This window comes from Protopterus annectens, chromosome 2.part0 (genome assembly GCF_019279795.1).
Source record: "Protopterus annectens isolate FY-2018-M chromosome 2.part0, PAN1.0, whole genome shotgun sequence".
Taxonomy (NCBI): Eukaryota; Metazoa; Chordata; order Ceratodontiformes; family Protopteridae; genus Protopterus; species Protopterus annectens.
Window position 1 is genome coordinate 13993575 of NC_056728.1, and position 14303 is coordinate 14007877.

General features: G+C 36.2%; 1 protein-coding gene across 3 annotated transcripts in view; it reads right to left on the reverse strand.

Annotated features, from left to right (window-relative positions):
- The window catches only part of LOC122792925 (signal-induced proliferation-associated 1-like protein 2), a 2084855-nt gene that overhangs the window by 658954 nt on the left and 1411598 nt on the right, over positions 1–14303 (reverse strand). For all 3 annotated transcript variants that reach the window (XM_044060495.1, XM_044060496.1, XM_044060497.1), the window contains 2 exons: positions 13743–13867; positions 4724–4912 (listed from right to left, as the gene is read on the reverse strand). In XM_044060495.1, coding sequence (XP_043916430.1) covers positions 4724–4912; positions 13743–13867 — 314 coding nt within the window. The remainder of the gene's footprint in view (positions 1–4723; positions 4913–13742; positions 13868–14303) is intronic.

The following is a 14303-nucleotide window of genomic DNA, read 5'->3' on the forward strand; positions in this document are numbered from 1 at the left end:
GAAAACAATTTTTAATAAAACGTAATTTCTGTACTAAATTGACAGAATTTTGGAAAATAGTTTCAAGTTAGTTTTGGCTAGCTATGGTAATGCAGCGGTTAGTGTTGTCACCTCCCAGCAGGAGGTTTTCTGGTTCATTTCTTGGGTGGAGCACCTTCTGTCCGGAGTCTGCATGTCCTCCTTACAGTCAACTGAGTTTTAAAGACATGCAGGAAGGTACAAGTGCGTGTGTGCCTTCTGTGACGGTTGATCACCAGGCTGGCAACTTGACACTGTAAAAACTCCACTACCAATCAGTCTGCAGACTGGTGATCCGCTGTGGTGACCCCTAACGGGAGAAGACGAAAGACATTGCAGTTTCATTCATTGTAAATGCATTCTGAGATAGGAGGATGCGTTACCCTGCATCGCTACACTTGCAACCAGTTCATTGTGTATGTATAAGGCAAGGGAACTTTTTTATGCTGCAAAAGAAAGCTTAACACTCAACGTCACATCTCAACCAAAGCCAGTCTAAAACAAAAGAGTGTTCTTTGTCAAGCTAAAAGTTACCCAAAAGGCTTTGGTGCTGGAGTCTTCATGTTTTTAGCATCTTCAAAGACTCAGTGGTAAAGAATCATACGTCAGTTATTTAGCAATGTTAAATTATTTCAGAATTAAAGCTAAAAACTTAGCATGCTATGCTTATATTACCTCATTTTAATAAATTTAAATCATATCTCACGAATGTCCCTAAATTTTGCCCCAGAATGTTCCGTCATAGTTCTCAACCTAATCAGGGGCAGACCTCATCAGAATTAGGGACAAATCCATAAATAATCACGGAAACTTTTTTTTTTTTTATTTTAGTACTATTAACTTGAGATGTTGACAGAGTAAGACAGTATGGCTTAATTTACATTTCCTGAAGTAAAATAAGTCTAGTTATTGTCATTATTTACTTAAGTATAATTTACAATCTTTTTTTCAAAGGTCACCAGTTTTACAAGGGATTAAGAGAGACGGAGCTAAAATTTGAGTCAAAATCAGCAATGTTAAAAATGATGGACATTTGAGAAGTCCTTAAGCTCAGTGATTGTTTCTTTATGTAAGGATATGCCATCGTACTTCATGCAGGTTTAGGTGGAGCTCACTTATTTGGCATCCTGATAGGGTAGTCTGTTAAGAGTTTTGCAAATTTCTTAATTGTTCTAATTTTGTACTTTTTTTAATAACAAAAAGCTTAAGGTTAAAGTATATAAAAACTGAAGCTCTACTGTTGGGCATAACGAACTTAATATTACAGAAAGGCAGCCACACACATCCAGAAAGAGGGCTACTGCCCCCCTGCATTGCACAAATGTAATTGTCTTGCAGTCCTTTTGAAGGGAGTGTGGGGCCTGAGAGGCATTAAGCTGTCTGCACTGGTTCAAGTTGTTAAACCTTTGTGTTATAACTGCTGTAGTTATCATAGTAATAGCCTGTAGCACAACAGCTGATTGAGGTGTGTGTGCGTATGTGTGCCTGTTTAGGCTGTGGTACTTTTATCTTCATTTTTGCCAACCTGGATTTTTTTGGGGGGGTGACGCAACAATAGTGTATCAGCTATTTAGGTCCCGGTCAGTACACAGTGTAGTACTAGCATACTGAGATGTGCTGTACCTCCATTGTTATATCAAGCAGCGTGGCGATAGCAACTATGCTTACATATGTGTGTTTAACCAACCTAGTATTTCAACAAACAGATGTATAAAACAATAAAGGATTAAGTCTAAACCTAAACAGACTGTTGTGCATTTAAACATTAAACAGAAAACATGATTATAATTTCTTCACAGCACCACACCCTATCACCCTCGCTGGTACCAACGAACTGCCAGACCATACTGTTACAATGATCATGGAGTAAAAAGGAATACACTCTAGACATGATAGATCAGCTTTGCTACTACTTAGCCCCAGCATTCACCCTGCCTTGCGACAAGCATCCAAGTCATTTAGTGACTTTAGTCTTCAGTGATTTGCCAGAAAACCACAGATTTTATGATGAACAGATCAAAACTATTAGGCAAAAATGTGGACATTCTGTGAAAATCTGGACAGTTGAAAGGTATGATATATACCTACATAGGCAAAGGCAAAAATACTGTACATATTTTTTCAAGTGTACCAGAAACTATAGTGTTGGCCTTGATCTGAACATGTTTTAATGTTCATACATGTAGTTGGGGTAGGAGCATAGGTCTCAATGTTTTACTTCCAGAAGCAGGGATGTAGGTAGGGAATATATGTAAGTGTGTGCTCTTATTGTTGCCCCACAAACCACCTGTAATTTGAAAAATGGAAACTTTTACCACCTTCCCCAATAACAATTTTTTTGCATCACTTTCCCTGTAAAACATGAAATAAGTTTTTTTTTTTCAATCTACGAGACTCCTGTTGGAAGCACTAATTTAGACAGTTGCAGATGTAGTATGGCTTAAAAAAGCCATGGTTTCTTTAACTAATGTATAGAAAATAGTGTTCGGTAGAGTACCAACAGTATGCCTAGCTGCACCCCTGTCCAGAAGGAGGTAGAAGGGTCCCAAATCAGTGACAATTTTTAAATATTACTACTGATGACAAAGTACTGACCCAATAATAATGCTTGGATTAGCATGCATTTTCTGATGTAAATTAAGTCCATATTTTTAATGACGGAGTAAGATTTTGAACCAAAAGTGGGACATCCCTGAAAATCATGGGTAGCTAAGAGGTATGGGTGGAGGAAATAACCATTTGAGTGTGTAACCACCAAGAGAAAATTGTGACTACATCCCTGGCTTACAATCTGAGTATTGCTCCATAAGCATATATAGGGTTATCTGTGGATTGTTCCATAAGCATATATAGGGTTATCTGTGGATTGTTCCCTAAGCATATATAGGGTTATCTGTGGATTGTTCCATAAGCATATATAGGGTTATCTGTGGATTGTTCCATAAGCATATATAGGGTTATCTGTGGATTGTTTCATAAGCATATATAGGGTTATCTGTGGATTGTTTCATAAGCCTATATAGGGTTATCTGTGGATTGTTCCACAAGCTCATATAGTGTTGTGTATGTAGCCAGGCATGCATTACATGCCTTAAAAATGAATTTTGAGTAAATTGCATTTTGTTCAGCTTAAAGTCACCAAATACCCCATCCTTAAATATTTAATATGACTGTTTCTTTGCCAGTGTGCAAATAGATATAACAGCCAAGCAGAAAGATGAATTGGCATAATGGTTAAGGTGTTCTCCTCCCATGCACAAAGTACAATGTTTGATCCTCACTCCCAGTAAGAACTTCACAAATTGAAGAAATATCCTTCTTTTTTGAGGGGAGATCTATGCCTGGCACACAAGGCACTGCCAGACTCCACTCTAATGGGCCTCCTGCATATCCACAAAACAAATAGCACCAGAATTACCTGTTCTAAAGACTTATACTTTGCCTGTGATATAAATAGAACCTGATGGAGAGACAGGTATATATCCCAGAGACTACCCCAACTAAAGATCAGGCTCCCCATCCATGTGAAGCAGAGCTCTCCCTAATCCAGTTCAAGTGCAACTTGGACAGTGGAATGCAGAACAGAAATTTCATCCCTGGTTTGGCACCTATGTTTCCAATGGACACAGGCAACCTGTAAATGGTTCATCTCCCAGGCCCCTGCTTGTAAATGTTTCATCTCCCAAACCCCTGCTTACACTTATCAAGGGTATCAGAACTTGTCAGAGATTTGGGATGCATGGCTAGGCATAAAAAGGCCCTTGTGATTGTTAGTCTAGCAAACACTTATGAACTTATAAGAAACTTTTGTGGTTTTATTATTGTGGTTCTCCAAGAGTTTACATTTACCTCCCAGACAGGTTTTCTAGATCTTCAGAGTGCAATATATAGGAATAGGGATGACTAGGTCCCTCACATTAATAGCAGCACCCCCCCACACACACAGACACACAGATACACAGGCACACAGGCACACATTTCTTTCAGCTGCTCCCGTTAGGGGTCACCACAGTGGATTGTCTGTTTCCATTTCTTCCTGTCCTTTGCATTTTACATCTGTCACACCAACCACCTGCACGTCCTCTCTCACCACATCCATAAACCTTATCTTAGGCCTTCCTCTTCTCCTCTTACCTGGCAGCTCTATCATTAGCATCCTTCTCCCAATATACCCAGCCTCCCTCCTCAGCATGTCCAGCATGGGCACCAAACCTAGTGTCCCACTTTTCCGCTTCCACCCCGGTAGTCAACTAAGCAGACTGCAACCCCCCTCCACTGGATCTGCCACTGCAAGGGTTGCTATATCAATCACACAAGAGTTTTAGATCTATGTTTTTAAAATGTTACTTTACAGTTTTTTACCAGTCCCTTCTGCCATAATTTTAAATAATAAAAGTAACATTTCAGTGGTAGGCGTGACCTTTCCATTGTTTGCCTCAAAATACCCTGGCTGAAAGAAAGCACTTTAACAATTCTTTTACTTTTGCACTACAACTGCAGAAATGAGAAACAAAAAACTAAAACCAAAAATATCATTAAAACGACACTAAAGTTCAAAATCAAAAACACATAACTTACATTATGTTTCTAACATCTGCCTACAAATGCACTTAATACAGAAAAAATCAAAAACTATACAGTTTCCATATGGTTTTACAGTCAAAATGTAAACTTAAAGAGGAAAAAATGTATGATATGTGCTTACCCCTTGTTCATCCAACTTGCGGAGAGTTTCTGGCACCTTGGGAGAATTAGAGGCTAAGCGGAGGCAGTGGACATTGAGTTCTGGGATTACATGCTCCAGAAGTTTCTTTGGTGACACTCCCCGAGGTGTTGCATGACGGGCTGCTGAAGGAAGTGCTTCTTCTGGAATGGAACCTCTCAGAGTCTTTAACTGTGTGCATGAGATATAAAAAGAAAACAGCAGATACCTTATTAAAGAATAAAATAGGTTATGCATAAATACAGGTAAAAACAACGCCACAGAAAACAAACAAACCAGGTCATAGTATGCATAAAAATCATGTTTTTACTCCTAAGTGGAACAATGGCATTGTTAACTAATGTAAGAATTTCAAGTTTTTGTTCCATTTACATATTAAATAGCTATATATAGAACCCAATATTCACAGCAGACATAAACCAACCAGATGAAAACAGACATGAGGAAATAATGCAAAGTTAATAGCATAAATGAAGGAAGACAATACTACATTCATTCATTCATTCATTCATTCATTCATTCATTCAAATAGCATAAATGAAGGAAGACAATACTACATTCATTCATTCATTCTTTCATTCATTCAAATAGCATAAATGAAGGAAGACAATACTACATTCATTCATTCATTCATTCATTCATTAATTCATTCTTTCCCTGATCAGTTAATGATAAACTTCCCCTGGATGTAAAGTATCTGGCACTTTTTATGTGCAAACTGTATGATTAGATGTTGTAAGCAAACCCTCAATTGGCTCCTCAAGTCTTTATGGAAAGGAGACATACCTAGGTCCAAAGTAATTCACCCTGTAAAGGGGGCATATCTAGTCCAAAGTATTTCATCTTGCTGGGGTCTACCCTCGCACCTTTAGCCCTTCTGAAAATGTGATGTTACCAGATCCAAAGTAATTCATCCTGCTGGGGGTCTGCTATTAATTTCATGATTTGAGTAGAATTTTTTAATTTGTATGAAAAAAAAGGTGAGGGAAAAGATATAAGAAATTTGAGGCCTATTGTTTTGAACAATACTGATCATAAAATCTTTATGAAAATACTACAGAATAGAATGGGTTCAGACTTTAAGAGTATTCTATTAGATTCGAGATATACTGTTAAAGGAAAAGGATGTCAAGAATTCTTAATGATTTTAATGAAATTGCAGTCGACATATTAAACAAGAAAAGACTAATTATGAAAGGAGATCAAAGCTAAACCTTTGACACTATTCAGCATATTATGCTATGGGATATATTCAAAGCTTATAATTTAAGTACACAAATAAGAAATATGCATGTTACAGCATACACACTGAACACGTTTTGATTAATGGATGGCTGAGTGAAGAAATAAGAATTAGAGGTAGACGAGAAGGATGTCCTTTTAGTAACGTAATATTTTCAGTAGTAATTAGTACAATAATTAGTTATATTAATTCAGTAGAAGGTAATGTTAGATATAGAATAACAGAAAGTATTGGTATACCTATAATGTTATCATATGCAGATGACATCATTCTATTTACTAAGCATTTGAATGGAATGGAAGAAGTTATAAGCAAGTTGAATTTGTGTTTAGATAAAATTGGTATGTGTTTAAACATAGAAAAAGTAAAGGTTTAGGGCATGATGGTAGGATTAAAGGCATTGAATTCAGCTCCCAAGAAATAAAGTTATTAGTTATGACATTTGGAAGGCAAGATGTTTTATTACTATAATGGGAAAAATGTTATGAAAAAAATCTAAAATATGTGTTCTTTTTGGAAGTCTTTTAAACTTTCTTTCAAGAAAAAAAGTTTATTTGCTTAACTCTGTTGTATTAGGAAATATTTCTTATAGCTAGTTTGTTTAGTATGCCATTGTCAATTGAAAAAGATATTATTAATATTATCTCCTCCTTTATATGGGGATCTCATCTTAACAGTGTAAAGAAAGGTGTAGCATATGTAATAAAAGAGTATGGCAGTTTAGAACTTAGATCCAGTGGAATTTACACTTTCATTACATCTATATAAATATTTAAATGTTTAAAGGAAAGTTTGGTAATTTAGTAAGTCTGTTATTGGAAAACGATTATAAAAATGTGATACGATAAAAAGTTGTAAAAGAGTATATGAATGAAAAAATGAAAACATATCATATAATGCATCCGAGGTTATCCAAGTGCAACTAACTCTGGGCAAAACTGCAATCCAAACTGTAGCTTACTACAGATCCCCCACCATGCCCCAGGATTCCCACTCCTCTTTTATTGATGTACTGGAAAATATTAGAGTTCAACCAAACACCCTAATAATGGGCGACTTCAACTACCCCACCATTAACTGGGAAAACTACTCATGTACCAATTCCTTAGCTCAACGCTTTCTGGAATTCATAAACTCCAATGCCCTAGATCAGCTTATCCACACCCCTTCCAGGGGCAACAATATCCTAGACCTAGTCATTACCAACATGAGTGACCGGTGTTCCACACCTGAAGTCAACTCCTCGTTGGTCCGATCTGGCTATAAGCTTATCACCCTTGATATCCACATCCCACCCCCACCCCCCATTAAGGAAACCACAGTAAAAAAATTCTCCAAAGCCAACTTCATGCTTCTTAAGTCAGAAGTGGTGAACTTTATGACACCCATGCAGATGGACAATACAGTTACAACTGCTGAATCCTACACAAATGCACTCTATAAGCACTTACATGAGTGCATGGATCGTGCTATCCCAAACAGAACCAAGACGCTATCCTCCAAAAAAAGGAAGCCAATCTGGTGGTCCCCTGCCATAAACAAACTATACAACAGAAGGAAGAAACTGTTGCAAAAGAGAGAAAAATCCCATGAGTGGAGGAGCTCACTGGTCAGCCTCAGTAAGAAGCTGAGATCCCTTATAAGATCCTCCAAAGCTAGCTACGAAAAGAAAATCGCCACTAAATCCAAGGACAACCACAAAGCATTCTATAGCTATGTCAAGAATCTAGATGGCAACACCCAAATCTGCTCTGAGTTACAGCACAAAGGCACGAAAATTACAGAACCAACTGATATTGCCAACATCCTGGCAGATAGGTTCAGTGCTAACTTTACCCCCTCTCACCCCTAAAGGGCCCATATCTATACAGGAAGAATGCAGAGTCCCTATTATCACAACTACGCAGGTAAAAGCTGCACTCTCTAAAGCCAAAAACACAGCATCCATGGGACCGGACAACATCCCAGGCTACGCTTTACACGAACTTCAGAACGAACTGGCTCCCCACTTAAGCACCATGTTCAATAATAGCCTCGCATTAGGCTTTGTGCCCACTGAATTGCACACAGCAACAGTTATCCCACTCCGCAAAGGGGGAGCCACCACTGATCCTGGGAACTATCGACCTATTAGCCTAACGAGCCTTGTCTGCAAGGCCATGGAACGTATCATCATGGAATTCATAAACAAAGACATTGGTAACCTCAAAACTCATTTTACGGAGACTGTGGATAAGGAAATTAGAAGTCAAAGCAAACATGCCATATAAAAGTAAAAAAATATGTAATTATTGAGCATGTCTTTTTGAAATGGAAAACAATTGATACATTATGGAGTAAGGTAGATGAGAATAATTATTCAGACAAAATTAAGAGACACAAGCATATTACTATGAATAGAATTGAATATGTTTTTTATAAAGAAAATTGTTTATTGAAAAAGTTGATAAAATATTTCATGTTATATGGATAATTTAGAACCAATGAGTGAAAGAAAGTATGTAAGTAAATGGAATTTATCAGAAATGTTAAAAAATAAGAATTTGGTTGGGGCAAGTAGATTGGGGGTCATATATAAATATATTTTGTATGTAAAAAAAAGTGAACATGAGGTCAATGTAAATAGTTTGCATATAATATTGTAAATAATCTAAATATTATTTAATTTATTCAATTTATATTGTAAATATTTAAGATTTGTCAAATAAAGGAACAACTAATCTTTTCAATAAGTATCGTGGGGTCTTTTAAATCCACCTGAGCTACCACGAGCTCAGGCAGACTGGGCCTCGGTTTAATGTCTCATCCAAAGAAAACACCCACCTTATGCTGCACTGCAGTGTCAGCACTTGATCTAGCTGGTGTGAAAAATAGAACCCACAGCCTCCTGTACCAAAGGCTAGTGTGCTACCTGTTACACTACTGACACTGCTATTGACCAAGTGTGCCAAATACTTAATGGAATTATTTTAATCAAAGCAATTATCCTAGTTTCTCTGATAATGACAAAGGTCTATATTTAGATTTACCTAAAGGAATACTTCATTTCCATTTTGGAAAGTTTTTACTTAGAAATGTACACACATGGGATTTCTTACTTATTTTAGGTTTGGCAGAAAACATGACGAGGGCAATATAAGTTATTGGAGAAGGAATGTAAAAATTTGCATTGAAAGGTTACATATTTTATATTATTAAGGCAGGCACTAACAGATTTTTGGCTTAATGCCCAAGCTTTGCAGTCACGTAAGTTTCACCTTACTAAATATTTATTTAAGCAATAACCCATGGACGGGTATGGGTAATGCTGGATTTACCCAGAGTTGGTGTGGTTTGGTCACGAGGGTGAACAAAGGCAACTATGGGTAAATCCAGCATTGGCCACACCCAGCTGTGGGTTATTGCTATTACACAATGACATTATTTAAGAAAAAAAAAACATACTTTTCTTAAGTAATGTCATTGCATAATGACGCTGTGCTACCCTTCCGCAGGTATCCTGGGGCATTTCTGATGTACTGCGCATACATAAGGGTCACGTTGCCATGCTTATGCAGTACATCAGTGCTGTGGAGAGGTAGCAATGGAGAAAAAAAGATCTCTGTTGCTTTTTTTAAGCTATCTCGCTATGTTAAATGAGTTTAACATAGAGAGATTAAAGCAATGAAGATCTTCCTTTCTCCGTTGCTACCTCTGGGCAAGAAAAAAAAAATCAGGGGATATACTAACGGAAAAAGTCTGGGCGACAGGACCTTCTTCCATTAGTATAGTCTCAGATTTATAATGGGCACACTGGTTGGGCTGGCCAATCAGTGTGCTCGTTTTTGAATATTTAGGGCTAGTCATTGTATAATTATCTTTAATTCTCAATTTTCTTCTTGCATTAATAAAGAACAACATTCTCTCCTTCAGTGCCATTTAGCAAAGCGATAGCAAAAAACTTTGAATTGATAACCACCATCATCTGTCAGAAAAATTAAAGAAAGGTATGAGCCAAGTGTACTTCTATATATTTATACTTGCAGCAACTTATAATGAATGTGGTTTTCATAGAAAGCGTTTACTGCAATCTTTTTTGATCAAAATGTTTGTTGCCAATTGCAGGAGATTTCAAAAGTTGAACATCAGCTGTTCCTTTGGGGTAGGGGATGTGCTTGCTGTTAGTGTAAGCTGGTTTGTAATACTGAAACTTTCACTGTACAGAAAATGTTGGCATTAGGGAAGGGAGACTGTTTGAGTGTCTGCAGTTTTGGGTTAACATAAGGGCTAGAAAAGAAGACAGATTTAGTGGCATGTGTGTATGTGAAGGTATTGGTGTGTGTGTGTGTGTCTTACATGAACATATTAATAGAGAAGAGGTCTTTGGGTAAGAGGATGTCTAATGCTGGGGTTCGCGGCAGCAGCTGCGTCAGTGCTAGAGTTAATATTTGCACACATAAAGGAAGGTGGTACTAAAGGACAAAATGGAAAACCTGATACTAATGGATTCTGGAGAGTTGGTGCAAGATGGTGGCCTCCTCTTTTTAAGAGACAAATCCTGCAGTCTGAAATAAGAAAGTTGCCCTCAAGCAGCATATTAGTCAGTTATCAGGGAAGGTGCATCTCTTCTTCAGTAAAATTCTAGATCCTCTCATGTCAGTGAAACCAATGCAATTTTCCCTAAAGTTTGTTAAATTTAAGAGTTAGTTCAGACAGTGCAGGGGTGCAGTCCCAAGCACTGGGGTGTATAGGGCTTTGACCCACATAAAAATGGAGGTAGTCTGCTGATTTCATATGTCAGATATAATCAAACAGGTTTTAAAATGTCCAGCATCAACAAAATGAATCACGCATGAAGCAAATACATATTTAGGCTGTAACTGACTTAGCATGACCTGATATTTGGTTTCATTTAGGAGAATGGAGCCAAAAAAGAGCACTAAACGCTGAGAGTCCTCAGTCTTCATTACAAAATGTTACGGGCTTTCGTCAGTGCCAGTTGACTTCCTCAGAACACTCCAAAAATATAAAAACTTGGTTTAAATAATACATATCCAATGGTAATTGGTTAAATGTTCCACCAGTAATTTGATGAGAATGACCCCAATTCATGAATATTAAATACAGTTCATGAATATTGAATACTGAATATAACATTTTATAAAAACACTAAAACACATAATTTGTACATTTGTGTAATCACATCTATTTTACAAAGATGTTCTTCACAGTATGGAATTCATTTATTATATCATAATGTATTACCTAAGCAAAAAAACCTTAGGAAAATCTTTTTATATATAACTTAAACCTGCCCTGCTTTTTCTCTTAATATTGGCAGGATTGTTAGGTGGTTGTTCAGCCCTGGAAAAAAGTTTGCAGCCAATCTTAGTTGCCATAATAGTTTCTTTTGCTAAGAACATTTTGCCAATCTCCCCCTCTTGCTTCAATATATACAATATCAAGAATAGCAAATTTAAAACCACAAAAGTTAACACATTGTAGACTGCGTTTAAATAAGGCATTCGCTTCCTTCTTGTTTTTTATATCATAGAGATGTTCGTAAATCCTGGTTTTAAACAGTCTGTCAGTTTTTCCAACATAAAAAGATGTACAGGTATTACACCTAGCAATGTACACCAGTTTACTTGAAAAACAGTTGCCCTTTCTCAAAAACACAGTATTTATATTTTATTAGCTTTTATTATTATTTATTATCCATACTGTGAAGAACATTTTTGTAAAATAGATGTGATTACAGAAATGTACAAATTATGTGTCTTAGTGTTTTTATAAAATGGTGTATTCGCTATTCAATATTCATGAACTGTATTTAATATTCATGAATTAGGGTCATTCTCATCAAATTACTGGTGGAACATTTAACCAATTACCATTGGATATGTATTATTTAATCCAAGTTTTTTATATTTTTGGAGTGTTCTGAGGAAGTCAACTGGCATTGATGAAAGCGCTTAACATTTTGTAATAAACTGAAGACTGAAGACTCTCAACGTTTAGCACTCTTTTTTGGTTCCAGTGTTTTATTTGAGCACTATTGCACCACTTTATTTTGGTTTCATTTAGGAGAAGCCAGCTAAATTTAGGCAGACAATATGCAAAAATATATAAATCTGTCCTTGGTTTGGTCATATTTTACAAAAGTTTTATTCCCCTGTACAAATGCAGATTTCTGTGAAATACAGTAATCTAAATGAATATTTCACTTACATGATCCCAAAAGTACACACACATACAAACACGGAGAGAAAGAGAGAGAGAGAGAGAGAGAGATAGAAGGAGATAAGATGTGTTAAGTCTACCCTATCTGCATTGCCATTCACAAAAACAACATCACCTAACCTCTACTAGTACTTCTTAGTTCTTCTAGTGTTTCTTATGTCTGACTCGCATCTCCTTAGGGTCGTCCACATACTGCTCGGTCTTGTCTGGTGAGATGTGGCTGTGAGCATCTCCAGCCTTCAGTAACTCAGTCCTCATTGCATTTCACCACCTCTTACTAACCGTCTGTCTAACAACTCCTCATGCATGTCATAAACATGCTAGCCTCCTGCATGTTGTTTGTGACTGTCACAAGTCTAATATTATTTTAATCTTGTCTTCATCCCCTATCTCATGTAAGGCAAGTGCTGCATACAAAGACTGTAGTGCCTCCTCATATAATGTTTGGATTAAACCCTCATTTAAAAAAAGGAATGTATCCTGAACTCATGTAAATGACCGCCTTAAAAGTTTGCATGGTTTAGGTCACCTCCATGATATATAAATATAGTACCGCACATGACTAGAGATATTTGTTGCACATTCTCTCCTTTCTAATCAAACTTACAAAATTACACTCCAGCCAATTGAATCCACTTCCATGTTTTATATAAATATATATATATATATATATATATAAATATATATATATATATATATATATATATATATATATATAAATATATATATATATATATAAAAATATATATATATATATATACATATAACATATATATATATATATATATATATATATATATATATATATATACATATATATATATATATATATATATATATATATATATATATATATATAGCACATGACTTGTTCCAACTGACCAGCATGGACTGCGTTTTCTTCTTTCATAGTTATACAATCCTGGAAATAACTCAAGTGTGTTCAGCTCCTATTTCTAACTCTTTAAGCCTAGGTATCATATCACAGCATCATCGCCTTGTTACCCTACCAGGGATTTCAATGAGCAAGTATTTAATACTGAATATAAAAAGCAATGAATCATGTAAAATCCAGATAACTGGTTTTCCTTCTTGGTGTCTGTCATGAAATACTGCTTTCAGTAATCTAAACAAATAATGTTTAAAAGTCACAATGCTTCATGTGATGTCATGTTGCACAAAGTATCTGATATAAATTCCGATACTACGGAGAGTGGATGTAAACCTTTTAAGTACTTTTAGGTAGGTTTGTTTCTGCACTGCTATTTTTGCTTCATGTGTATAACTAACATTGGCTATTGCATGTTCCTTAATTAAATTAGAGTAGCTTAATCCTAAATTGTAACTTACTATTCCAAGTTTTTTTTTGCTTGTCATGGATAAGACAGTTTATAGCAAAAGGCATCCAAGGAATTTTTTAATTAAGTTATACAAAGAGTTAGAAAACCACCGTATTCCGTCTCAAGGTGCATTAGCTGTCTCACTGTGTTTGGTTGTTACTTGCACAAAATGGTGGAAGTATATAAGTGCACATACCTCAGTAGTACGGAATATGAGTCGGTGAATGTACTGTGAAATGCCTGCTCCTTCCTTTTCTTCCCGACGGATGCTGATTGCCACAGGTCCAAAGCGGTCATCAATTCCAAAGAAATTCTGATGCTCTGTAATAAAAAATTAAAAAGAGTCAAGCTCTGATAACTGACAAGAAAAAAATAAATAAACTGAAATATTTTCAGCTATGCTGTACAACATAAACATTTAAATCTGCATATTGCTTATCTATTAAATGGTATGGCAGAATTCTGAATCACTTTCTGTTTGTGTGAAGAAACAGCAAGCACGTGGGAATGAGATTCACTCCTGATGATAGAAAGTGAATAATTTAATCTGGTATGCTGTTAACATTTTGCTCTACAAAACTTCAAGTTTGCCTCAGCAGATTTAAGTAAAACTATTTTGGATGCATGGAGTCTGCAGATATTACTCAGAATGTCCATAATCCTGACCCTGCATCTTTCCTTACAAAATCCCTTTCTGTAAGACCACCAGTAGTGAAGATAGGCTCAGATGCACACACACACACACACACACACACAC